The following is a 26943-nucleotide window of genomic DNA, read 5'->3' on the forward strand; positions in this document are numbered from 1 at the left end:
ACATGGAGCAGCAACATGCTCCACATATTGGATGTGTTTGATAAATCAAGATGTGACTGTATGGGATTATTCTGCAGCCATTTGAAACAATGTTGGGGAGCGTGCTGTAGGAACGTGCACCAGCGCCCAGGAGCTCTGCTGTTGCCATCTTGCATACTGCAGTCCCTTCTCTAAATCCGCTTGGTTAGGCTTTCTTCAAAATTTCATGTGAAACCTGACCACCTAATAGGTAAAAAGGTTATGCTGCTTAAAAAAAATTAGTTTTAACACAAATCTTATAAATGAATATTTTAAATTACAGAAAGATTGTGATATAATGTTGAGTGACAAAAGAAATTTAATACATACTCTATATGGTTGGATTCAATTTTATGGAGAAAAAATGTGTGTGTGTGTGTGTGTGTGTGTAAAGATATATAACATATATGTTAAGAAAAAAATTGACTTTTTCTTAGCTCTATAATTTGAACATATAGCACACAATGCTTTTTTTTTAAACTATTTTTTGTTGTTGTTCTTGTTCACTATAAAGAAGCTTCTTAGTTTATTGCTCTCAGGAACTAAGTAAGCTACAGCATCACTTCTATGTTGAATCAACTGGCTACACTTCAGCATTCTCCTTCATGTTCTAATCATAAAGTTTATTTAGTGGGGTTCATAGATAAAAGAAGTTTTCATCCCTATTCTATAAAGTAGTTTGTATATATCCTTCAGGGCACTTTGGTCCCCCATAACCCAGTTCTGTGCCTTGACATTAACGAAGCTTTTAAAATCTCTTTTAAAAAACAAAGAGGTTAAAGCAGATTCCAAAATCATGCATTACTTTGTGACAATGCAAATTCAGGCAGCTCTTAGTTGCTGTAGATAACCAGACTACTTTTTGTATCTATGAAAACATGGAGCACCTATTTTTCTTCAGTAATGAAATATTTACTCTACCAGCTGGATCTTACCAAATACCTTGATGTTGGATGTTTGAACTCCAGATACACCTCTTTTTTCTTTTTTTTTTTCTTTTTTCTATTATAAATTATAGGTATATGTGCAACTTTTCACTACTCATCATCAGTACAATATACACTAAAAAATTAACTCTTTACTCCTCAACTCAGACAATACACACCATTAATTAAATTGCAATAACAATTAAATTAAATAATAACAGTTACTGCAAACAAATTCTAAAGCAGCAAAATTATGTTAAAGAGAAAACTACAGGCCTAAAATGGAGTCACTTGTGCTAAAGCCCATGATGTCAAACCTAGATTTTGTATCTGACCTAATTACAGTTTCTGCCTTCTCCAGGAATGTATTCTTAATCTATTTGTCTAGAATTTTCTGGTCAGTACAGTAATCTGTCACATGGATCCACTCCATCCTCTGACAGAATTATATCTTTTTTTGAAATTATAGATTCCTTATTGCAGCTCATAATACATATACTTTACTTATTTAATAAGTTACCAAAAGCAGATACACAATTATATGATTCATAAAAGATTGTATAAATGGAAAATTCAACACAATTCAAAGAAACTGTGTTCATGAACTATATTTCATTCACATTTGCTTTTCTGAGATAATATAAAGATGATGAGAACATAGCAGAGTTACTAGCAAATAGCAAATACTCAACATTAATGCTATTATTATTAGATTTATATATGAATGCTATTAGTCAAACACTTTGTGCAGACATAAAGGCAGGCAACCATTTTTGCTGCTACAGAATTTGCCATTTACCTGTTTATCCATAATTACATGCAAAAAAAATCTAAATTTACCACAGTAGAAAGTCCTCTGAAGGAAATGCACATAGTGCTATAAGAATGTAAAGTAAGGGACCTTAGATGTTTTGGAAGGTCAGGGGAGGCCTCCAGGAGATGATGATGTTTGAGCTAAGATCAAAAGAAAGAGTGGGAGTCAGAAGGACAAAATGTTGAGGAAAGGGGCTTCCGATAGCATGTGTAGGATAATGGAGGTCAGCGAGACTTGATAAAAATCACAGAAGAAAAACAGATGAATTCAAGAAATATTTAGGTAGTAAAATCCATAGGAGGAAGTCATGGACTGGATATGGAAGAAGAAAGAAAACAAATTGTCAAATGATGACTCTAAAACCTGGCAGACACCATCTTAACCAAATGATCAAAGTTAACATCATCAGAAATAAACTAATTAGCTAAGAACACAACATAACTTCTGGGACATTTTTATGCAACAAATGGTACTAGGAAAATTGGATACACACAAACTTAAGAAAGTATTTTCTACCTTAACTATATATTATATACAAAATATTTTCTCAAAATGGACTAACAAATAAAATGTAAGACCTAAAACTATAATACTCCTGGAAGAAAACGTAGGGAAAAATCTTCAGGACATTGGCTTTGGCAACAATTTCTTGAATATGACACCAAAATAACAGACAAGGAAAGAAAAAATACATAAATTATACCAAATTTAAAACATCCGTGTATCAAAAAAAAAAAAAATCAACAGTTAGAGTCACCCTATGGAACAGGAGAAAACATTTTCATATCATATGTCTGATAAGGGTTACTATATATAAAGAACTCCTACAACCCAACCACAGAAAATGAAAAGTCCTATTTTCATTTTTCATCATATCATATGTCTGATAAGGGTTACTATATATATATATATATATATATATATATATATATATATGATTCCTACAACACAACAATGAAAAATGAAAAGTCCTATTTTAAAATGGACAAAGACTTGAATAATAGATTCAAATATATCAAAAGATGCTCAATATCACTAATAATAAGAAAAAGGCCAATGAAAACCACAATGAGGTATCACCTCACATCTTTTAGGATGGGCAATGAAAAGAATAAGAAATAAGAAGTGTTGGTAAGGACGTGAGGAATTGGAACACTTGTACACTGTTTTGGGGAATGTAAATAGGATAGCCATTATAGAAAATAATATAGAGGTTTCTCAAAAATTTAAAAGTAGAATTATGGTATGATAAGCAATCCCACTTCTGGGAATATACCCAAACAAATTTAAAGCAGTATTTTTAAGAGATCTTTGCACACTCATATTAATTGCAGCATTAATCAAAATACACAAAAGGTAGAAGCAACCAATTGTCCATCAAGAAATAACTGAATAAAGTGTGGTTATACATATGATATTATGCAGCCTCAAAAGAGAAGAAAATCCTGTTACATGCTACAACATTGAAGAAACTACCTGAACATTATGCCAAGTAAAGTAAGCAAGTTACAAAAGAACATATGCTGAATAATTTTACTCATATGAAGTATCTTAAGTAGTTGAAAAATAATAGAAGCAGAAAGTAGAAAGGTGGTTGCCAAGTGCTAGGGAGAGAAAAAAAGGGAATGAGTGTTTAATGGCTATAGAGTTTCAGTTATGCAAGATGAAAAAGTTCTAGAGATTTGTTGCACTGAAATGTGAATATACTCACACTATTGAACTCTACACTTAAAAATGTTTAAGGTAATAAACTGTTTTATTATTTTACCACAATAAAAACAGTAACTGATAGATGGTTTTCAAAGATATCAATATTATGAAATACAAAAAAGGGTCAGAAAGTAGCCTAGATTAAAGGAGACTAAACAACAGTGACAACCAAATACAATACATGATCTTAGATTTTCTTTTTATAAAGGATATTACTAAGGCCTTAGATAAAATCTGAATAAGGTTTGTAGATTAAATAATATAGTAATATTGTATCAATGGTAATTTTTTTCTTTTGATAATGTACTATTTAATGTGAAGGAATTTCTGTGATTTTAGGAAATAATGACTGAAGTATTTAAGGGTAAATCAGCATTCCGTATACAACTTACTCTTAAAGGGTATAGGGGAAAAGAGAGTGTGTGTGTGTTGTGTCTACAGTGAAAGAGCAAATGTAGTAAACTGTCAACATTTGGGGAATGGGAGTAATAGTTATACAGAAATATTTTTGTAGTATTCCTAAATTTTTGGCTTGTCCAACCAGATGTGATTCACTGAAAGTGAGGGTTACTGTATAAAAAGTTTCCACTTTGCCCCTACCCTGCAATAAATAGTTCTGGGTCTTTCCATCCAACCTTGGCATCATGTTTTGAGGTTTTAAAAACTTCAGAGAAATCAAGATGACAGAAGAGTGAATGGAAGTCACACTGACCTCCTTCCAGGAACAATCTGGAATCACAACTAAATTGTGGAGAAAAAGCCTGGAACAAACAACTGAACTATAGCAAGAGGGAGCCTTATAACCTTGGACAGACAGAAGAATCAGCATTAGCACAACCTAACTGGAAAGGAGTGTGATAGAGACTCGAGAAGGCAGGTGGGGTGCCCACAGTTGGGGGCACTAGAGGGATATTGAATCAGCCAGCTGGATCCCCCTGAGAAGAATAGGGTCTAAACCATAAGTGGGGATCTCCAGCATATAGCACCAGAGCCCAAAAGTAAACAGATAAAAGCCAGCTGCGAAAAGCAGCAGGGTTGCTCTGTACCAGGGACAGGCAGCTAGAGACACAAAGAACCTTTTAAAGGGCCGACGCATAAATTTTTATTTGCAGCCACTTACCCTGGTCCCTGGCAAAGGCGGGGGCAGAGTGGGCTGAAGATGCCTGGGGAGAGACTGGGGAAGGAGGCTTTGGGGATAGAAATGAGAGAGCAGCTAGTGGAATCCCAGTGCTGACTCATCCCCCATGAGGCAGCAACCATCTTGCTCAGGCAGACCACTCCCCTGAGTGGCAAAAGCGTGAGAGGACACAATAGCCCTGCCCCTAGGATGGACTCTGCCCCCTCCCCATGGTGCCTAAGCCTGTCTGCTGAGTGCAGAGTGACTAGATTAACAGCTGAAGGAGACAGCTGCAGACAGTAGATTACTGGAAGTTTCAGAACAGACTGCCTAAAGTCAGATGTGGTCAACATCTGACATCATCAGAGGCAAATCCAGAAAGTAAAAACAGCAGTCTCCTATCATAGAAGTTCACACCATGAAGTCAGGAAATCAAGACAGATCAATTTAAGAAGCAGAAGCAAAAAAAGAAGAGTCTCACAAGTAAATGGGAAGACAAAGAAACACCCCCCAAGAAAAAGGAAAGGAAAAATCCCTAGAAAGAGAACGAAATGAAATACAGGCAAGTAAACTATCAGATATGGAGTTCAAAGCAATGGTTCTGAAGAAACTCAATGAACTCAGTGAGAATCACTGAGACTACAGGGAGAGAATCACAAAAGACTACAGGGAAACTATGAGGAACTCACTGCAAACTATATCAACCTGAAAATGGACATAGAAACTATCAATAAGACACAAAAGGAAATGAAGAATACAATTTCTGCATTGAAGAACTCAGTAGAAGGAATCAAAAGCAGGCTAGATAAAGCCAAGGATCAAATCAGCGAGCTGGAGGACAACCTGAAACATATTCATATCCACATAATAGGGATACCAGAAGGAGAAGAAGAGGAGCAAGGCTTAGAGAATCCATTTGAAAAAGTCATGATGGAAAACTTCCCCCATTTGAGGAGAGAAAAAGTCACACAAGTCCAGGAGGCACAGAGGGCCCCATTCAAGAGGAACCCAATGAAGCCCACTCCAAGACACATCATAATAAAAATGGCAAATATCAAAGACAAAGAGAGAATCCTAAAGGCAGCAAGGGAGAAACAGGTAGTAACATACAAGGGAACCCTGATATGGCTAGCAGCTGACTTCTCAACAGAAACACTACAAGCCAGAAAGGAATGGCAACAAATATTCCAAGTCATGAAAAGCAAAGGCCTGCAACCAAGACTGCTCTACCCAGCAAAGCTCTCAATTAAAATGGAAGGTGAAATAAGGGGTTTCCCAGACAAAAGAAGACTAAAACAATACATCTCCACCAAACCACCACTACAAGACATGCTAAATGGACTGCTTTAAGAAGATGAAGAAAAAGAGTGAGAAAGAGAAGAACACAGGTACAAAGGGAAAAAAATGAATAGGTTCCTATCAATAATAACTCTCAATGTAAATAGACTAAATGCCCCAATCAAAAGACACTGGATAGTTGAATGGATAGGAAAACATGACCCACACATATGCTGCCTACAAGAGACCCACCTCAGAACAAAGGACCTACACAAATTGAAAGTAAAGGGATGGAAAAAAATATTCCAAGCAAATGAACAGGAAAAAAAAAGCAGAGGTAGCAATACTTATATCAGACAAAATAGATTTCAAAACAAAGGCCATAAAAAGAGACCCAGAGGGACACTTTATAATACTCAATGGAAGAATCCATCAAGAAGACATAAACATTGTAAACCTATATGCACCCAACATAGGAGCACCCAAATACACAAGAAAAATCTTGGAGGACTTCAAGAAAGATATAGACAGCAGCACACTGATAGTAGGGGATTTTAACACCCCACTGTCAAAAATGGATAGATCTTCCAAAGAAAACATAAACAAAGATATTGTGGAACTGAATGATGCATTAGATCAAATGGATTTAACTGACATATATGGAACCTTTCATCCCAAAGAAACAAAATACACATTCTTTTCAAATGCTTATGGAATATTTTCAAAGATTGACCACATGATAGGACACAAAAGAAGCCTAAACAAATTCAGGAAAATTGAAATAATAACAAGCATTCTCTCGGACCACAAGGGCTTGAAACTGGAAACCAACCTCAAGGAAAAACCTCAAAACCTTGCAAACTCCTGGAGACTAAATAGCACACTATTAAACAATGAATTGGTCAATAATGAGATAAGAGAAGAAATCAAAAAGTTTCTGGACACAAATGAAAAGGGGGCAGAAGCATAAATTGGAGTAAAAATAGCCTCTTCATCAAGTGGTATAGGTAGAGCTGGACAGCTACATGCAAAAAATTGAAATTCAACCACCAACTGACACCATACACAAAAATAAACTCAAGATGGATAAAAGACTTAAATATAAGTCACAACACCATAAAAGTCCTAGAGGAGAACATCGGCAGGAAACTCTCAGATATCCCAAGCAACAATATTTTCACCAATATGTCCCCTAAAGCAAGGGACATAACATAAAGGAAAGAAAAACAAGTGGGACCTCATCAGAATAAGAAGTTTCTGCATGGCTAAAGAAAACATCAGCAAAATGAAAAGGGAGCCAACCGTATGGAAAATATATTTGCCAATGATACATCAGATAGAGGTTTGCTCTCCAAAATAAATAAGGAACTCACATGACTCTACTCCAAGGAGACAAACAATCCAATCAAAAAATGTGCAAAGGACCTGGGAAGACACTTCTCTAAGGAAGAGATACAGAGGGCCCAGAGATATATGAAAGGATGCTCAGCATCACTAGCCATCGGAGAAATGCATATTAAAACCACAATGAGGTACCACTTCACACCGCAGAATGGCCATCATAAACAGATCAACAAGCAACATGTGCTGGTGAGGCTGTGGAAAAAAGGGAACCCTAGTCCATTGTTGGTGGGAATGCAGACTGGTGCAACCACTGTGAAAAACAGTTTGGAATTTCCTCAAAAAGCTAAAAATGGAACTGCCTTTTGACCCAGTGATTCCACTGCTGGGGTTATACACTAAGAATCCCAAAATGCCAATTCAAACGAACCTATGCACCCCAATGCTCATAGCAGCACAATTTACAATAGCCAAGTGTTAGAAGCAACCTAAGTGCCCATCAGTAGATGAATGGATCAAAAAGTAATGGTACATATACACAATGGAATACTACGCAGGAGAAAGAAAGAACTACTAAACTTCATGATAGCATGGATGGAACTGGAGAGCATTATGCTAAGCGAAATAAGCAAGGGGGCCAAAGACAAACACCATATGATCTCACCTATAAGTGGAACCTAACCAACAAAACAAACAAGCAAGGAAAATATAACCAGCAACATTGAAAGAAAAAAGAAACCAACAGAGTCAAGAGGAAGGAAGGAAGAGGGGCGGGGAAGGGGAAGGGAAGGGTCAAGTCAAGGAACATGTATAAAGGACCCCTGGACAAAGCCAAAATGGGGAAGGATTGAGGGAGGGAGGTCGGGGAGGGGGCAGAGGAAAGTGGTGACAGGAAGGTGGAGACAAATGTATTTGAACAAAAAATGAAAGTTAAAAGAAAAAATAAAAATTGGACAGAGGAAAAAAATTTAATAATTTTTACAATTAAACAAAAATAATAACCAAAAAATAAATAAATAAATAGATTTGGTGTTTGAGAACCCTGGCCTTTTGTAAGCAGGGTTGGGGGTGGGGATGGGGGTGGAGAATCGAACAACCAATGTGATTGCTGTTGGCAACATACAATGCTTTCTGTGGACACGCAGGACTGCAGGCTTTGGGTGACGTCTGTGGTTTGGTTTGGCTTTCAGGTGACTCACTGTTACAGTCATGAATGAGTTAGGCAATGTCCTGATCTTGAGTTTTCCTGATGTCCACCATGCACCCAATTATAAGTGGATTACTGAAATCTATCTGCCTGGATCTCATCTGAGGTCATACCCTGTTACCCTTTTCCGTTCCACCCTCAACCTAGGAGTCTTCTTCTATTTCTGGAGGAGCTGAATGTAGAATGATATCTTTCAGCCTCTGATCTCACTCCATTTCTCTTATATTTAAAACCTATGTCCTGCTCCCTCCAGTGTAAATATTTATTCTTGATTTAAAAAAAAAAAAAAAAAAAAAAAAAAAAACCCTATCTGGAGACCAGAGAATTCTAGGCTACAGTTAAAATTTGAGGAATGTTTTATAGTTGATAATTGAAGCTTTTGTTTTGGATACGTTTGCCTAGGAAAAGAGCAGAGTGTGAAGACTAGGGGGCCTTGAGGATCTCCTAGAATTAAACATATTAAATATTTTACTACTTATTAAATTATAGGCATATATAATTTAATATTAAAATTTGTTTTTCAGGACATTTACTACCTAGAGATTCTATGATTTTGTTAATTATTTTTGGATTACCTAAAAATTGCTTTTCACCCTTAAAAAGAAAGAATTGACTAAAGAAATGAACCATAGCAATCATTCAACTGGCTTAGTGACACCTTGATTATTGTCCAGTTGACAGTTGCTATAAATCTCGTTAAATAGCAAAGTACAATGTTTTGATAAAGGCAATATTAATAGCACTGATTGGGGGAGAGGGGATAACTTCATTTTTTCTTATCACAAAAGCAAAAATTTCTTATTGGGAACAAAATCAGAAATGCAGGCTATTATAAAAGAGAAAATAAGAATCATCCACAATTCCCCTGCCAGAAATAACATCTCAACATTAGTAGGCTATAAATTTCCAAAACAGCCCTAAAATGTAAGTTATATTCTTTTTCCTATTTCACAAGTTAGAAAATTGAGGTATAGTGAAGTCTAATATATTTCCTAAGGCTAGATAGCTCATAAGTGGTGTAACTTGTATTGAATCAGAATCCTTGGTAACACATCACCATCTAGCACATTATACATTTTTACTATTTATCGCCTCCTGTCCACTAGGATATATGCTCCATGAGAATGATTGTTTGTTTGTTAGTTTGTTCGCTGATACTTTCCCAGCCCTTTGAACAAAGCATGGCACATAATAGGCATTGAATAAATATTTGTTGAAAGGATATGAACCATGCACAGACTCAAAAAAGAAACAACTATTCATATCATCTCATTTTATAATGGTTCCAATGTTGAGAAATGGTAGGGTAGGTATTACTTTGCTTGCATTTGGTATAGAAAACAATTTTAAAGAGGCGAAATCAATTCATTAAGTAACATATGTGGAAGACCCTTGGACTCTGGATTATCAGCCCATAGCTCGATTCTATCCTTTCAATTTGGGACAGGAGGTCAGAAGAGAGAAGCAGAGATAGTGTGAAGAGGAGGGGATAGGCTCCCAAATCTTTGTGAACTCAGTGTACATACTCTGCGGGCCAGACTTTGAAGTCTAACAGGCTGACTGCTGTGTAAAATGCTGCAGTGGGAATAATGAGGTGTACCGCTGCTGTAGTTGCAGAGAACTGAAATGTCAACAGCTTTCTCGATGATCTGAATATTCTTAAAGATGTAGTTTCAACTCTAAGTCAAAATTACTTAGTCAAATTTCCTGTACTTCTTTCCAGAAATCATGAATAAAAACTTTATTTGAAAACCATGGGAACAAGATAAAAATGGGTCCACTCAAGCTTCCCAAATAGCAACATGATGTATAATCACTAGTTAAATATTCAAAGACTTCAAAGCTGCATTTAGAGAAATAAGTGGTTAAACACAACCTGGCCATTGTACTTGGCACTTTACAGGGTTTTGTAAATCTCAATTAATTAGTGTTTATAAGCTAGCATGAGATCATTGGATAAATAGTAGATAATAATAATTAAGCATTATTACATAAAATACATTGTTACATGTACACTCTCATGAAAATTGCTAAAATAAAAAATAATGCCAAATGGCAAAGCCCATAAAAATAATTTTAAAATGTGTGTAGCTTCTTTAGTTTGAGCCCTGAAAAAGGTTTGAAATTGATTGGTTAATTGCCAAGAAACATTGAAATTATTTTTAGGGATGGAGAAATACAAGCACAAAGAGAAATATAAGATAGCTTGAAATAAAGCATCATTTTCCTTGATGCCAATCTTTATACCCATTTGGACTAAAGACTACAGAATCATAAATGAACCAAGACCTACCTACCAAACAAGACAATAAAGAAACAAGTTTGTAACTGTTGAAAGATCTAGTTAGTTGATAGCAATAAGCATCTGTCTTGTTTGCAAAAACCAGCACACTCTTGTTCTTAAAATAGCTGGGTCTAGAGAGAAAGAAATCACTCTGAGTTTTCACCCAAGTCAGAAACAAATGCCAGTGTCAACGTGTTTGCTTATGAGAAGCTTGAAAGGTTTTCCAGTTTGTTGCAATAGAACATCTCAGTGAAGCTCTCAGAGAGTTTATAGAGTGAATTGGATGGTATAGCTGCCACACAACTGCCCAATTCCTCAAACAATCCTCATTACACACAAGCTCTTCTTCCTGCATCCCTTAGCAAATAAAGAAGCATCTCTTTTTTCAAACAGGTGAAATACCAAGAAGCCTAAGAGAGTTTATTTTTGTTAGTCCATACTGATTCGTACAAATGATGGCCAACGCTGTTCCAGCAGGGATCAGGGACATTCTTTGCCTATCTGAAAACTGGGTAGTAAAAGTTTATAAATACAGGGAAGCACTGAGCAACAGGCAAGCATATTATCAGAATCCCTCTGCCAACACTTCTTCCTTCAGCCTTTTCCAGGTGCACCTCTTGCTGTATTTGTCAGCCAGTTCCTAGGTGCCTGCCTGAGCAGTCTGGCTTTAGGCGGCAAAGAACTCTGCTTGTAAGAATGTACGTGATTAACTTTCTGGATGTAAGAACATAAGAATGCAGGTGAGAATTCCAAAGTGAGATTGAGATGATAAACTTTTTCGTTTTAACATTTACACTTCGTTTTTCTGCCTTCCGATACTGAAAACAAAAACTGATCTGATTTACACAGGAAGAGTTATCATAAATTACCATTAGCTACTAAAAAGTAAGGCATTTTAGAAGTATTCTGAAAAAACTGATAGAAGACAAAAAACCAAGATCAGTATAAAAAGCCCACTCCTTATTTAAAGTTGTTATATTAACAAAGATTTTGAGAACAGTTAAACCAACAAGCCTGTTATGTATTGTTGAATAATTTACAGACATTGTCAAATCTCTACAGACATCATAGGGTTGGTCAGTGTATTTCTTCCACCCCACTCCCCAAAGGACTGTGAAAGTAGTGTTCACTTTAAACATCTAACATTTTAAAATTCTCACGTGCTTGTGCCTGTCTTCCTTACTACATGTAACGCAGGAGCTCGAAACCAGGGAGCTGTACTTGTGTTTGTGGTATTCTGAAAAAAACCCAGCTGGAGGACCCGCAGACGTGGACATGCAGTGGACATGCTGTTTATCACTCACGGTCCGGGGCAGTGCACCTGATGGGCGATTGGTGCGGAAAGACTGCACCCCGCCTTCAGCCTTGGTGCTGCTTAAGGGGTTAGGGAGGGAGTAGCGTGTGAAAATTCTACACTTTCGTGATAAACACGGGGGCCCTGAGACACAGGGGCCTTGAGACGGCTGGGGCATCCAGATACAGACTGTTCCTCGCTCCTCATGGCTGCTGGCCAGGCAGCCACCTGTTCTCTGAGGTCGTGGAGGGGCTGTGTCCTGAGTTACCCCGCAACACCAAAAACATTGTCCCATCTTCACAGAAAAACGCCACAGGACTATTTTAAGTACTGGGCTGTCTTTTTGAGAACACTCTTAATTAGGTGGTTAAAAAGCTTTTACTGCTTATGGAATATTTCTAGGTTACGGTCATTGTTTTCTGTCAGACCTCAAGATAATGGTGATACACGCATTTGCTTCACTAAAATGATACACTTACATTTTCTCGTGTTTTGATTATTAAATAAGGTTTTCCATAAAGTCTGATTCATTTTTCTTTACAACCAACATTGTAAGCCCACTTCAGGGAGTTGCATTTTCTTTCTCTCAGTGTAATCTAATACTGGTGTTCTTGTCTACTATTTTCTTCACAAAACTGCTATCGATGACTTTCTCTCTTCATTCAACTTTTTTCTAAATTTCTTTAGGTGGAAGCTTGATGCTTTTGAAGCTTGTTAAGAAACTCTAGCTCCCCACCGCGGTCCCCGAGCTTCCGAGAGCTCCTCTCACCCGCGGCCTCCGCCCCGCCGCCCTGTACCGCTGCCCGGGTGAGGCGCTTCTGCTGTCCCGCGTCGGGCCCGCAGCCCTGGGCTCGGCGGCAGGCGACTCGGCCGCGCTGCTGGGCAGGGCCCGCGGGCAGCCCGCTGCCTCCGCCCCTCAGCCGGGGCTCTCGCTGTCCTCCCGGCGACACTACAGCGAGGCGGCGGCTGACTGTGAAGACGACCCCAACTTCTTTAAGATGGTGGAGGGCTTCTTCGACCGCGGTGCTAGCATCGTCGAGGACAAGCTGGTGGAGGACCTCAAGACCCGGGAGAGCGAGGAGCAGAAGCGGAACCCAGTGCGCGGCATCCTAAGGATCATTAAGCCCTGCAACCATGTGCTCAGCCTGTCCTTCCCAACCCGGCGCGACGACAGCTCCGGCTCCTGGGAGGTCATCGAAGGCTACCGAGCCCAGCACAGCCAGCACCGCACACCCTGCAAGGGAGGTATTCGATACAGCACTGATGTGAGTGTAGATGAAGTAAAAGCTTTGGCTTCTCTGATGACATATAAGTGTGCAGTAGTTGAGGTGCCATTTGGGGGTGCCAAAGCTGGTGTTAAGATCAATCCCAAGAACTATACTGATAATGAATTGGAAAAGATCCCAAGGAGGTTCACCATGGAACTGGCTAAGAAGGGATTTATTGGTCCTGGCATTGACGTGCCTGCCCCAGACATGAGCACAGGCAAGCGGGAGATGTCCTGGATTGCTGACACCTATGCAAGCACCATAAGGCACTATGATATCAATGCCCATGCCTGTGTTACTGGTAAGCCCATCAGTCAGGGTGGAATCCATGGACGGATCTCTGCTACTGGCCGGGGAGTTTTCCATGGGATTGAAAACTTCACCAATGAAGCGTCTTACATGAGCATTTTAGGAATGACACCAGGATTTGGAGATAAAACATTTGTTGTTCAGGGATTTGGTAATGTGGGCCTGCACTCAATGAGATGTTTGCATTGCTTTGGTGCTAAATGTGTTGGTGTTGGTGAATCTAATGGGAGCATATGGAATCCAAATGGTATTGACCCAAAGGAACTGGAAGACTTCAAATTGCAACATGGATCAATCCTGGGCTTCCCCAAGGCAAAGCTTTATGAAGGGAGCATCTTAGAGGCTGACTGTGATATATTGATCCCTGCTGCCAGTGAGAAGTAGCTGACCAAGTCCAATGCACCCGGAATCAAAGCCAAGATCATTGCTGAAGGTGCCAATGGACCGACAACTCCAGAAGCTGATAAGATTTTTCTGGAGAGGAACATTATGGTTATTCCAGATCTCTACCTGAATGCTGGAGGAGTGACAGTGTCTTACTCTGAGTGGCTGAAGAACCTAAGTCATGGCAGCTATGGCCGTTTGACCTTCAAATATGAAAGGGATTCTAACTACCACTTGCTCGTGTCTGTTCAAGAGAGTTTGGAGAGAAAATTTGGAAAGCACAGTGGAACTATCCCTGTTGTGCCCACAGCGGGGTTTCAGGACAGGATATTGGGGGCATCCGAGAAAGACATTGTGCACTCTGGTTTAGCTTACACTATGGAGCGCTCAGCCCAGCAAATCATGCGCACGGCCATGAAGTATAGACTGGGATTGGACCTGAGAACAGCTGCCTACGTCAATGCCATTGAGAACGTCTTCAGGGTGTACAATGAAGCCGGTGTGACCTTCCCATAGATGGACTGTAGCTGACTTCTCCACTGCCCTCTTCCCCTCTTCATCTGTAGACCTATCACAAGTTTACATGTAACCACAGAGATCTCTTTCTCTCACTACTTATTAGATAATGTACACCATTCTCAACAAGTCAATGCAAATCAGCCCCTTAAGAAAAAAGAAATTAAGGTTAGGGGATCATGTACAAAGCTGCAGTAGGTGCCAGAGAGACATTTGGGTATTTTGCCTTTAAGTAAAAAGTCCCTCTATCTAGCTGCACTTCCTTGCTTTATGGCTGCTTCCCTACAGCCAGTGCTTTGCCCGGGAAAGCACCTGTTGTCCAAGAGCAGTCAGCTGCTTTTTGGTTCAGCTCTGGACAAGTCTAAGATGTGCTGTAACTTTGACACATTTATGAAGCCAATATGTGGCATTTTCAGAAGGTAGCATGGTCCTCAAGTCTGTTATTGGCATTTTATATCAGCAAAAAAACGCTCAATTCTAAAGGTTGCAGACAAAAATAAAAGCTGATTATCTATTCTTTTAGAATAAATTAAGTACCTCCTGTTGTAATAAAATTGCCTTTAATCATTTAATAAGCAAGCCTAACTTTGACTCAAGCAGTGAATGCCTATAAACATAATAAATGAAAAAAGCTAGTATTTTTATAACATAAAACAGTATCATTTATAGCTTATCGATAGTATATTGTCCAGCAAAACAAAAAGCCTAGTGGTGAATTAAGGTATCTTCATACATAATCATTGAATATCAAATGATGAAGACTATTTTTGTTAAGACTGTTGTAATTTACTAACTACAGTTATGACATACAGTCCAAAGAATGCAGTAACCTCCTCGTATTCATTAGTTGTTCTCTTTTGAAAATCTGTGTCGACTGATTGCATAATAATTCAAATAGAGCATCCCAGGAAAAAAAACAAAACACTTGGGCTCCATCTTTGGAGTCTGACTGGTGGCTCTGAGCATTGCCCGTAATGACCCCACTCATCTCAACTTTGTGTCTTCATTTGGGAACCTCACGTTGTACACGTAGCTTCATTAACAATGGCCTGAAAACCACCTGAGGCTGAGTGTTGTATTTTGCCAGGGCCTTTTGAATAGTAGTGTCCCAATGAAGTGCTAGATTCTATTTATGTAAGAATGAGCTTTTTTCTTTCTTTAACAATAATATCCTTTCAGATATTTCTAACTACTTTGTAACTGCATGGCTTAACCTGGTATTAAAAGCAGTTATTAAAAGTCTACCTTTTCCAAAAAAAAAAAAAAAAAAACTCTGTAAAGCTAGAAAACTTAATAATGGAATTATATAATAATCAATATGTTAAATTTGAATATGTAAATAGTTCTAGACAACTAGGCTTTAGAGATGCTAGGACTTGGGAAAGAGCTATCCACTGTGTTACTTCTGTCTCTAGGAATAGAGATCACAAGTCAGGTGCATATACTTAGTCTTTTTATTTTTTTTAACAAGATACTGCTTGACCCTTTGCTTTGTTCTCCTGGTCCTGGCCTTCTCCTCAGTTAAAGCTACCCTTTAACAAAAAGCTGCTTTCTTAACCTGGTTCTGCCCTTTACCCTGTGTCATTCTGACTCAACTCTCTGCCACCCACCCAGATATCCCAGAAGAATATTAATGGGAAATTTGAGATCAGTGCAATAGTATTTTAAAAAACACATTGTACTATTTTTAAAGGGGCTCTTTTTCTGGTGATATTATTTTTCAAATGTATTTTAAAATAATACTAACAGTAAAATATGAAATTTTTTTTTACAGAATATTTCCAGTGACTAGAAAAGTTACAACAAAATAGTTGCAGATTTTGGTGTTTCTTTTCTACAATATTTTTCAATATATAAAATGATCATTTAATGTCATTTTTAACCATTTGAAATTGTTCCAGATTTCTTCCTAGGTCATAAAGTGAACCAAATTACTATTTTACTTTGAGATGGCAATTTTATATGCCTATTTATGTGTCCCTTCCAAAGAGAAAGAAGAATTTTTTAAAGTGGTTAATGTGTTTTCTTACCTGAAAATCAGCAAAAGGAACAAAATAGATTAGGAGAATCAGTTTAACTATTTACTAGCTGTATTCATTTTGGCCATTCAAACTCTCAGAGGCTTCAAAATAGGAAAAATAATACTCCTTGTAGTGTTTGTGGTTAAAAGAGGGGATGTCTATTGTCAAATTCCTAGAAATCTTTCTTCCATCAGGGAACCAAATCTCTTTACCCCATACGGTTTTGATACACTGGCTATTTCTGAGAGCCCCGCCAGTCTCTAGATCACAAGCCTTAGCAAGTGACAATAACCTGGCCGATCAGAATATCTCAGCCCACTCTCTACTGTGATTCAACCCAGGGATGGGCACATGATTCACAAAGGGCCACTTGGAATCCTTCTTGAGCTTTGCTCCAAAGGTAGCAATCACTAAGAAACCTGTGAAGCCAAAGCTGGCGCTCTTTGGGTTTATCAGAGAGAAAAGCTGAGCTGAGAGTAAGGGAATTAGAGATAGACAGAAAACACCTTAATCCTGACATTTTTAAGGTCCTATTTACCCCTGAAGTTTTCAATTAAGCTCTTACTCTCCCCAAAAAGATCCCCTATAATGCTTATAATAGTTCAAGTTGGTTTTTGTCACTTGCATCTGCAAGCCTTCTAATACAGAGGGTTAAGTAAGACAAAATATGCAAAGTAGAAAGAGCTGTAAAAACATCAAGGTGTAACTATTGCTCAAGGAATACCATGACAGTTCCCAATATTATGAGTAAAAATTGGCTGGTGTGGCTCAGTGGATTGAACACCAGCCTGTGAACCAAAAGGTCACCGGTTCAATTCTCAGTCAGGACATATGCGTGGGTTGTGGGCCCGGTCCCCAGTAGTCGGGTGAGGAGTGAGAGGCAACCATGCATTGAAGTTTCTCGCCCTCCTTTCCCCTCTGTCTAATAAATAAATAAAAACTTTTTAAAAAATTGGTATTAGAGAAATACAGCTAAGACTGCACCAGGTAAAGTCACTTGATAAATGCGAAGATACTAATTACATGACCTCCAATCATATCCCATAACCCATAACTCATCTGGCAAAAACATATGGGTAAAGACAATATAAACTGAGCTCTGAAAAACCACAATGCATGATAAAATTTCAAAAGCTGCCCCCCAAAACAATCATTTAGATATACTGTTTACCACAAAATTGTTCTTATTCCCTTAAATAATGTCGTATAAACATTGTTTTAGTCTTCAGTGTGAATGTTGAAAGAACACAGACTGCCCTGATGTTTTCACATTTTTGTGTCTTTTAGGACTATGACGGCTTTCCCCGGCCCCCAAGTATTAAATTGGGTTGCTACCTTAAAAGGCAAAAATTGGTGACTATATTTGTTCCTGTTGAAACAGGGAATAAACAGCTGTGGTTAGTGCACAGGCATTTAAGATGTTCAGAATGCAGATTGTGGTTTAGATATCTATCTCAAAAGCGGGACACCCAGAGGAGGAAACCATTTAGAAAGGAACACAATTTACAGGTAGAGCAAAGACATTAAGGAAAATTAGCCTGGAAAGCTAAGTACAATGCTAGACAGTAAATTAAATACACAGTGATGTTAAATAACCATCCTCTGACATGTGGAATGGACAATTTCTTGACACATCAGAAAATAAATAGGACAAATCTGTTTTTAGTCTGTGTGTCTTCTTCTTTACCAAATGGAAAAGGGCCTGCAATTTTGCACCAAGATTCTGTGTGTGAAACACAAAAGGCAGTATTGGTGCAATAACAAGAAGGTCATGTTTAATTTAGCTCAATATAGTGGACATTGAACACACGCTCATTGTGTCAGGGACTGGGTGAGAGAGCAGGCACACACATTCGTGGATACCCTATTCCCAAAGGGGAAAATCACTCGTGCAAACCTGATCTATAAAATGTACAAAGGAGAAATTTCTTTACTTGGCCATACGGAGAAGGAGGGTTTTGATACCACATCTCTTGACTCCCAGTCAAGTGCTCTTTCCACTATACTATGGATTTCATATTGCACATGTCTACACTTATTTGTTCCTTCCCTTATGAGATCAGGTTGACAAATAAAATGTATATTACCTACCTCCTTGAGGCCCACACAAAACAGAGCTTGTTTAGAGGAGAAAGTGGGTAACCACCCCCGGGGAGGGCTGGGAAACTTTTTGAATGAGGTAATATCTGGGTAGAGTTTTGAAAAATGATTTTTCCTTGGATGGTGCATTAGGATTCTCCAGAGAAAAATACCAATAAGATATATATGAAGATTTATTATAGGAATTGGCTCATGTGATTAGGAGGCTGAGAAGCCCCACAATTTTCAGTCTGCAAGCTGAAAAGCCAGGAGACCCTCTGACGTAATACAGTCCGAGTCAAAGGCCTGAAAATGGAAAAGGGTGGGAGGATTAGGAAGGGGGTGACTGTGTAAGTCTCAGCAGAGTTCAAGGGCAGGAAAGATGAATGTTCCAGCTGAGACAGAGAGAGCAAGTTTGCCCTTTCTCCAACTTTTCTTTTTTTTCTATTTCAGCCTCAGTGAACTGGATGATATCCAGCCACATTAGGAAAGGCCATCTGCTTTTCTCAATTCACCAATTCAAATGTCAATCTTTTCCAGAAATACCCTCAGACACACCCAAGAAATATGTTTTACCAGCTATCTGAGCATCATAGCCCTTATCAAGTTGACATAAAAATAACCATCACAGATGGGGATAGACATTCCAGGAAGAGAAATAAAATCATGAGGTTGGAGTATAGTTTTATATTGCTAGAGAGTTAAGTAAATAACTTTGAGGAGTTTGAAGAGAAATCACCTTCTTAGATTGTTTATTCTAAGTAGAGAAATGTTCAGTTGAAGCCATAAATGGATTAATTTTCCTCCAAACCACTGAGGATTTTAAGGCCTGGAGAGAATGATAAGACTTGCTTTTTTATACAAATTTTTATGGCTTCTAGAGTCAAAAGAATCTTGTTCTGATAGTAAAGTGGCAGAAGCTATGCATGTGAAATAAAAATCTAGTTCTGTAGTGTGCCAGCCCATCTATGTTCTATTAAAGCTATTCTCTGAAACAGTATTTGCGCAGTACTACAGTCATGTTTATACATCAAGCACAGAATTGGATAGAATCCATTCTGGGTCCCTAGCTCCTCCTCCTGACCCCAACCCCCCACTGTCCATCATCCTGGTTAATTCAGAGAGGGTCGTATTAGGAAGTAGTCTTTCTATACATTAGTCAGAAAATCAGTTTCATTATCAAATAAAACCAAATGTAATTCAAGCTTTGTTGTGTTCTTAAAGGCAAACAGCTTCACTTCCTCTTCCAGCTCCAATAAAGGTGCTAACAGAAACTGAATGGCAAAACCAAGACACAAGGAAGTTGGACCCAGAAGCCTCTATGGGCCACAGAATGTATTCTGCATAACTCCAAGTTGAAAGTTAGCCGCAATTCCAACTCTCCCATAATGTCTAACCATACTTTGGCTGGAGGTTTGAGCACAGATTTTTCAGTCTTTCCATTCTATTTTTAGTTGTGATGATGCATCAACCAAAATGTAATCACAATGTTCTTTTCACGTTGTTTGAAAACTCTCTAACCTTTGACTTCAACAATCAGATCTCTGGAAAATTAACGAAAATCCAGACTTCTCATCAGATTCCCTAGGAGTCAAGTAAAATTTTCAAATTACCATATTACACATAGAAAAATATTACAATCATTTTATCCTCATAATTTTTTCACCCACAGATGTGAACACATGGTGTGTTGATATATTCTTTCTGCCTAGGAAAGAGCAAGCCAAGTTTTATGTTGATTCATACATTAAGAAAGCATTTATCGAGCAAGCATGTTATGCAAAGCACTGATCAAGTACAAATTAGATGAAGATTAGACTTTTGTTCTTAGAATAGAAGAGACAGCCAACAAAGTAAGCAAGCACACACAGTCAAGTGTTCAGCAAAGTTTACGTCTTATGAAAAAAAATAAGACAGTACACAATTTTAGTGTAAAGTTGACCACAGGTCTCTGAAAAAAAGCCATGGGGAAAAACAGCTGTCTGCTCAGTGGAAATAACAGGGCATCAAGGTTGACAAGCGATTAAAGAAGGGTACTCCAGGAAGAGGTAACAGGAGTAAAGGCAAGGAGATAGCTTGGCTTAGTCCAGTGTTTCTCAAAATTGTGTGATGTATTTAGATCTATTATAAAGGCATAAATTTCTCTTTTACCCTAGAGTCAATAAAACTGTTGTCTTAACTATGCAGAAACATATCCCTAAGTATAAATCCTAAGGTTCATAGCTATTATATAATTATAAAACCAAAACTGATAGATTAATTATAAAATATATATAAAACTAATTTCATTCCAAATAACAGTATCAATTTAATTGTATGAGTACTATTTCTTGCTGAAATCACACCATGTGATTCCTCTGACTCTTGAGCTTAATATGCTTATATTAATTTGTGCTGAAGGATGATTCAATTTTTTCATCACCTTTTTTTTTTATTAGAACCATTGCTAGATCTTTACTCACATAGTGAGCTGTGACATTACTTGGTCTTCATTTGTAATGAATGTATTGTTTAAAATATTAAATCTCCTTTCTTCTTTACTCATTAGTCTATAACAAGGAGACAATTTTGTGATAGAACTCAATTAGAAAGTGATCATTCAAACCTTTGTACAAAATGTGGTCCACAGAATAATAGCATTGCCATCACCTAGGAGCTATTAGAAATACCTTGGGCCACACAAGACATACTGAAAAAGGCCAGCCCTTTCACAAGACCTGGAGATGATTTTTATGTGTACTAAAGTTTGAAAATTACTCATCTAGATGATTCAAAACATGCTTATAGTGTTTTTTAAAATCATCAGAATTAAACTAGAAAACCTCACAGAGACCTCTTGAACTCCTGATGATCCCTCTCACTAGCCCATTAGGGGAAATTAAAGAAGTTGAGCTTGACTGGCGCATAATTCCAGGAGCAAAAGATCTCACAATCAGTAAGGTTGGAGAGATAACAGACTGGTTTGGTAAACCAAGGAGTGTGGACTCCATCCATTAATCAATGAGGAGCCATTAAAGGATTTTAAGGCCTGGAGAGAATGATGAGACTTGCTTTTTTAGAAAGATTACTCTGGCTGCAATCATGGATTAGAGAACGACTAACTGGAGCCATGGAGACAAGTTAAGGGCTTGTTTTAATCGCCAGGCAATGAGAGATGACTTATCACTGAAGCTGGGGCTAGACAGGAGAGGGTGAACACCAGAGATAGCAGGAAGGTGTCTTGGTGACTGATTGCATGTCAAGTTTCTTTCTCAGCCAGCTAAGGCAGAAATTGCAATTTGAAGAAAAGGTTTAGGAAAAAAGATGAAGTGTAGCAAACGGTACATGTTGAACTTATAGTACCTTTGGAATAGCCATTGTGAAGATGTCCAGTGAGCAGAAACTGCAAAGGTATACTTAGAGATGTAGATTTGGGAGTAGTGAGAGCAATTATAGGAAGAATCATCAGGGAATGACTTACGGAAAAGACATAGAATTTTAGTGCCTTATTTTGCCATAAAATCAACACATCTAAGTGGATTCTTGGTGCTTATAAAATACATACCTCAGTTTTATACTCTTGATCAAAACTGGTAACAGCAAATAGGACAAAATGTTACCAGCAAAGTACATCTCAGTCCTTGAGTTTGACTGAGAAAAAATTCAGAGACAAGAACGCAAATACTAGCAGAAGTTTATTTAGAAAGCCACAGAAGTAAAAAAAAAAAAAAAGTGAGCCAGCTGGGAATGCATGTACTCAGGAAACAGGTTAAAGGGGCAAAGGAAGGGCCCTTGGAGCTTAGGGGGGGGGGGGGGGGGGGAAGCAAAGGTAAAATCTTGAGGGAAGAAAGAGGGAGGAAAGGCACGGGCATGTTCTAGGGCAGGAGTCCCCATTATCTGGGGCCACCAGCTGCTGTTGGTCGATGGCCTGTTAGGAACTGGGCCACGAGCTAAGCACATCTGAGCCCTGATTCCTGTCCTGCACCACCCACTTCCCTGTCTTCCATGAAACCAGACACCTGTTCCTGGCGCCAAAAAGTTTGGGGGCCCCTGCCTCAGAAAAAGAGAGCATGCATTGGGAGCTTTAGTTTACAGGTTTTTATCTGTTTCCTAAAGATGAAGATTTTTTAAAAGAGTTCTCAGAGGAGGATCCCACTGGAATATTTATCAGCTCTCCAGGTGTGTCCTTTCAGGGTGGCAGCCTTTACTGATTGGACAGTGTGGGGGCAGGGGGCGTTAGTCAATGCAGCCTGTCCTGACGTCAGCCATGGTGTTGCCCCACCTGGCTTTGCTGCTCTTCTGAGCCTGGAGCTGAAAGGCAACTGTGGCCTAGATGTGTTATATCTAGTTAGATCAAAAACTCTGTCTCTGTGGTCAACAGACCCCTGTAGATTTGGGAGTAGGGAGAGCAATTACAGGAAGCATCATCAGGGAATAACCTATGGAAAAGTTAGAGAATTTTAGTGCCTTACTTTGCCATAAAATCAACACATTTAAGTGGATTCTTGGTGCTTATTGTCCTGGAGGCTTAATGCTTATGGGAGTAGTTGTTGCAGGGCTTGTATGGAATTGTATGAGGCTGTTCTCTGGCCCCTCTCTTCCTTCCCTAAGGAGATCTACCACATGACCAGCTACATGCCAGGGGAGGAGAGGTCAGGAAAGGGTTCAAACCACATGCCCACCAATATGCTAGAGGAGGAGAGGTCACCCTGGGGGCAAGGTTCCACCCTATAATATTTGTTTTCTTAGCTTTACCCATTGCTAGGCACCTGGGGCTTTCCTCCCTGGTGACATCCTGTACGTGGCCCATTGTTCCTCCTCTGCTCACGTCTGCCTTACTAACTACTATAGCAAAAACCATATGATATTTTCATATTGTCACAGTTCAGAGTCCTGTCTCTTATACTAATAAGCATAATCATATTTTTTAAAGAAATGACTTAGCTACTAATTGTTTTTCTCACTTTTGAAGGTGTCCTGAAACAGTTTAAAAGAGAACTGTGATTTTCTTTTTTATTTTAAAAGAAAATATTTTAATGTTAGGTATCACTTTGTTCTGCTTTATATATATATGTATACACATACACACACATACACAAAACCTCATCAATAACAGTCTCCTCTGTATATTAGTAAGCTATCGGGAAGGGCAGAAAAATTACTTACCAGAATATCTCACCAACAGGTCATTAGGGCTGTACGTAGCTTCTAAAATGGTACAAAACAGGCCTTCACTTTTCCTGTTGAGTCATCATCTGTCATTTGAAGTCTACCTGAGACAAAGGAATAGAGGAATAGCCTGGAAATCCCTCCTTTTTGTTCTCCCTCTCTTTGTCAAACATACTCTTCAACAGTTGGGTCCTCACTTTGTTTCCTGTTCAGCTGTCCCATTCCCAGCAGGAAAGGAAAAGGCAGGTTGCTCAGGACCTGAGTCATCCTTCTGTCTTCTGAATGGAGCATCTAATAGACAAGATCCCTACATATCTGTTTCATGTTGAAACTGACCTTAAAACCTGACATGAGAAGTCATTGTTATAACAACGGTTTTCTCTTCCCTATCTTACCTAAGTTTCCCTCTTGAAGGAAGGACTTGGGTCAGGAAAAAGGAACATATTCTGTCACCCATCTACACTGGGATTCCTATGATCCGCAGTCCCACCCTCTCTGTGCCTTGCTGACCTCTCCTCCAGAACAAGTGGAACTCAACTGGGCAGCATGGCAGATGCCTCAGTGAGTGGCTTTCTGTTTCCCTACACAGTAGCCTGGAACACCTGGAGGGGGTGGGGGCGGCGCCTGTCTGTGTTTAAGGAAGAATTTAGGACATCTTAAGTGATACTTTGGATCTCGATGGTGAGTCTGCTGACTCAGAACAATCCCTCCAGCGCTCCCCCTCAATTAGAAAACTGGCCTGCATTGAAAAAGCTGGATGAGCACCGTCACTCCTGCCTGTTCTGTTGCTCAGGGTTTCACCTGATCGCTGCTAACCTGATTCATCCAGACTGATTCTTTCTTTGGATGAGCTCGTTACTCTCCTGAAATGGGTACTCACACTCAGCACATTCTCCAAAATTGAGCTCTGTATGGTTTCAAAACTGGGCACAACGACATGATAAGAAATTAGACACAATGAAGAAATTAGACACAAATGAAGACTAGTAAAATAACCTTTTCAATTATCATTGCAAGTCAGACTAGCTTACATGAGGTGTCCACAATTCAATTAGATATTTTTTAAAAAACAATATTCCTTAGAGTTGTCGCCCCTCAAAAATATAGGAAAATGAAAGATATTAAATAATTTTTGCATTTACACACCTTTGATAGAATTTATCTATTAAAGCTTAGGCTGCCATAACAAAACACCGTATTTTAAACAAGACATATATATTTTCTTACTGGAGCCTGAAAAGTCCAAGATTAAAGTTCCTGCAGAGTTGGGTTTCCGGTGAGAGTTCTCTCTGGGCTTGCACATGTAGCCCTGCTGTGTCGTCACATGGGGGAAATAGAAGGAGCTCTGGGTTGTCTCTTCTTTTATAAAGCCATCAGTTCTGTGGGACTAAGATTCCACCCTTATGACCTCATTTAACCTTAATCGCCCCTCAAAGTCCCTGTCTTTAATACTGTCATATGGAGGTTAGGACTTTACCATATTGATTTTGAGGTGACACAATTCAGTCCATAACACAGTCGTAAAATGCAAATTATATTTAAATGATCACTCTGTAAGGCTTCTTTGAATGCAAACTTCACAAATGGGAATTGCTTCTTATTAATGTATGGTGGAATCTATTTTGTGGGTTGGAACCAGGGATTGCTAATATAAATAAATAGCTAGATAGATCTGCATTGTATGAAGTATATTCATTTCTTTCTATGTGAGTTGAGTCATATAGTATGTATAATATGAATTCAGATTGATGGCTCATGAGCACTTATTTGAGTAACGAAATAATAAGTAAAAGTGACTATGAGAAAGATCACTCAACGAGTCTCCTTGGACTGGTTATGAACAAGAAATAGCATTATGGCTGAAGTATCTGGTCTAAATAACCTCAGACAACTGACCTAATAACAGTGTTCCTTAAGTGGTAAATATATCTTTTAATCCTGGGGATATTTAGAATGCAGTATATGGAAAATATTTAAAAGAATCAGAACTACAGTGTTAAATTTTTAGGTAAGAAGTAATTTGTCTTATATTTTATGTTCTTATAATGATTTTATTTTTAAATAACTCCAATTAAATAACTTTAATTGTTTGACTCACAGAGTCAAGTTGAAGTTTTTAAAAATATATGAGAATATTTAAGATAATTTATGGTTGGCCATTGTATAAGTTTGCTACTAAATTTGTAAGAGTGAATATCATTCGGAAAGATTTTGTTTAGGTAAGACCTAAAAAAGGAAAAAGTAAATATTGGATGTTTAAATGTTGACCCATTAAGCTGATGTTAAATGGAAGGGGGTTTAAATCTGTAAATGAGACTAAATATTATTCAGTTTCTTTAAGAATGATTGCTAACATTTACTGCACTTACAAGTACAACAATACCATTTGTGAGTTAAATCCCAGAGCCTACGGTACACCAGTTTTTTAATTATAATTTTAATAGCATTAGTTATTAAAATTAAAAAATAAAACATTCTGATAGTCTTTCCTGTGGATAAAAACTATTCTCAAATGCACCAAAAAACAAGAACAAGAACAAAACCCTCACATCAACAATGAGTGTAAGGCACAACCATTCCATAAAAATAGTTATAAAGAATGTAATTGAAGGGTGGCTTCTTTATTTATCAGCTCCCATCGGAGGCCCTGGCTGCAGGTTGCCTCCCCCAGTATTGGCATCTAGCTCAGCATCTACTCATCATTCTACTTACTTTTCCTCCCCTTGCCTAGTCTTCAAACTATATCCTCCACTCCCTTCTTCTAAGACCCCTCTTCCAACTAGACTCCATCCAGGAATTTTTCTAGATCAGCTGTTCTCAAACCTTAGTCAGTATCAGGATCACCGGGATGGCTTGTTAAAGCACAGCTGCTAGGCCTTATCTCAAGTTTTTGATTGGTAGGTAGAGGGTTAGATCCAAGAATTTACATTTCTATTTGTTTTCCAGGTGATGCTGATGTTATTTGTCTTTAGGTCCCAGTATTCATTCATTAATTAGTCAAAAAATATTTACTGACCACACACTATATGTGAGACAGTACATTTTGCATAGCATTCTCTTTTCCTTAAAGCAATCTTTCCCTAGAAACCACCACCAACAAATTCTGATGCCTAGAGATTTTGGAATGGTTCTACTCAACACAATCTTCTTAATTTGATTGGCAAACATTTTCTTTAAGACATTGGGAAATTTCACACAATCTAGGCACAATTATTCCAAAATCTGAGTT

The 26943-nt window shown here is 38.4% G+C and overlaps 1 protein-coding gene across 1 annotated transcript in view; it reads left to right on the top strand.

Moving 5' to 3' along the window:
- LOC129086097 (glutamate dehydrogenase 1, mitochondrial-like) overlaps positions 1–15294 on the top strand; it is a 67774-nt gene extending 52480 nt beyond the window's left edge. The window contains 2 exon segments of the mRNA XM_054592598.1: positions 11893–12063; positions 12718–15294. Of these exon segments, the coding sequence (XP_054448573.1) occupies positions 11893–12063; positions 12718–14466 (1920 nt within the window). The 3' untranslated portion in view covers positions 14467–15294.
- Positions 15295–26943: the final 11649 nt, after the last annotated feature.

This window comes from Pteronotus mesoamericanus, unplaced genomic scaffold, assembly GCF_021234165.1.
Source record: "Pteronotus mesoamericanus isolate MK-2021 breed Mesoamerican mustached bat unplaced genomic scaffold, CSHL_Meso_final scaffold_36, whole genome shotgun sequence".
NCBI lineage: Eukaryota > Metazoa > Chordata > Mammalia > Chiroptera > Mormoopidae > Pteronotus > Pteronotus mesoamericanus.